Here is a 903-nt window from a genome sequence, read left to right as displayed (position 1 = left end):
GAGCTGGAGAAGGACTTCGGACAGGGGTCTGGAAGGACAAGACACAGAGAATGGCTCCCCACTGTCAGACGGCAGGCTTAGATGGGATATTGGGAAGAAATTCTTCCCTGTGAGGGTGGTGAGGCCCTGGCACAGGTTGCCCAGGGAAGCTGTGGCTGCYCCATCCCTGGAAGTGTGCAAGGCYAGGTTGGACAGGGCTCGAAGCCGCCTGGTCSGGTGGKAGGYGWCCCTTGCYGTGGCAGGGGGATGGAATTRGATAACTGTGAGGCACCTCGATCCCAGCCCGCTCCGCCACTCGCACCTCCCACACTGTCACACCGCGCCCTTTTGCCTCACAGCGGCGCCTCAGCCCTGTGACGTCACTGYCGCGCGCCGGYCTRTGACGTCACTGTCGCGCGCCGGRGGGCGGGCGTTGCCATGGAGGCGGTGGACGAGTGGCTGCTGCAGTCGCTGCGCCTGTGAGGGACCCCCGCACCCCCGGCACCTGGCACTGACCCGCCCACCGCCCACCTCATACCCGCCCTCTCCCCGCAGGTACCGCGACCTGCACACCTTCGAGCTCCAGGCGCCCACCCGCGTCATCGAATGGGCCCGAGGCAGCCGTGAGTGCGAGGCGAGGAGTGCGGAGGGGAGGAGAAGGGCCGAGCCGGGCTCTGGCGGGGTGGGATGGATCTGTCTAGCTGGAGGAAAGAAAGGGGCCCAGCGGTCGGACCGGGCCATGTAGGAGGAGAAAGGAGAAAGGCGGCTGCAGGGTGGGCCAGGCTGGGGTCCCGGAGGGRAGGCCAAGGTGCAGGGCCAGGACCCCAGAAGTGGGGCTGAGTGGCTGGAGCTGTTCCAGATTTAGCCTGGGCTCGAGCTCTGGGTCTGGGAGTGCATGGACTGTGCGGTAACTCGGGTTTGTGT

At 66.4% G+C, this 903-nt stretch overlaps 1 protein-coding gene across 1 annotated transcript in view; it reads left to right on the top strand.

The window, feature by feature from the left end:
* The first annotated feature begins 384 nt into the window (after positions 1 to 384).
* WDR73 (WD repeat domain 73) overlaps positions 385 to 903 on the top strand; it is a 6,189-nt gene continuing 5,670 nt past the window's right edge. Inside the window, exons 1-2 of the mRNA XM_057377031.1 lie at positions 385 to 458; positions 535 to 610. Of these exons, the coding sequence (XP_057233014.1) occupies positions 418 to 458; positions 535 to 610 (117 nt within the window). The 5' untranslated portion in view covers positions 385 to 417. The remainder of the gene's footprint in view (positions 459 to 534; positions 611 to 903) is intronic.

This window comes from Malurus melanocephalus, unplaced genomic scaffold (assembly GCF_030028575.1).
Source record: "Malurus melanocephalus ecotype Western Australia unplaced genomic scaffold, MMel_1.1 scaffold_298, whole genome shotgun sequence".
NCBI classification, from domain to species: domain Eukaryota; kingdom Metazoa; phylum Chordata; class Aves; order Passeriformes; family Maluridae; genus Malurus; species Malurus melanocephalus.
Note: the sequence above shows the minus strand (reverse complement) of the source record. Positions and strands in the feature narration are given on the sequence as shown.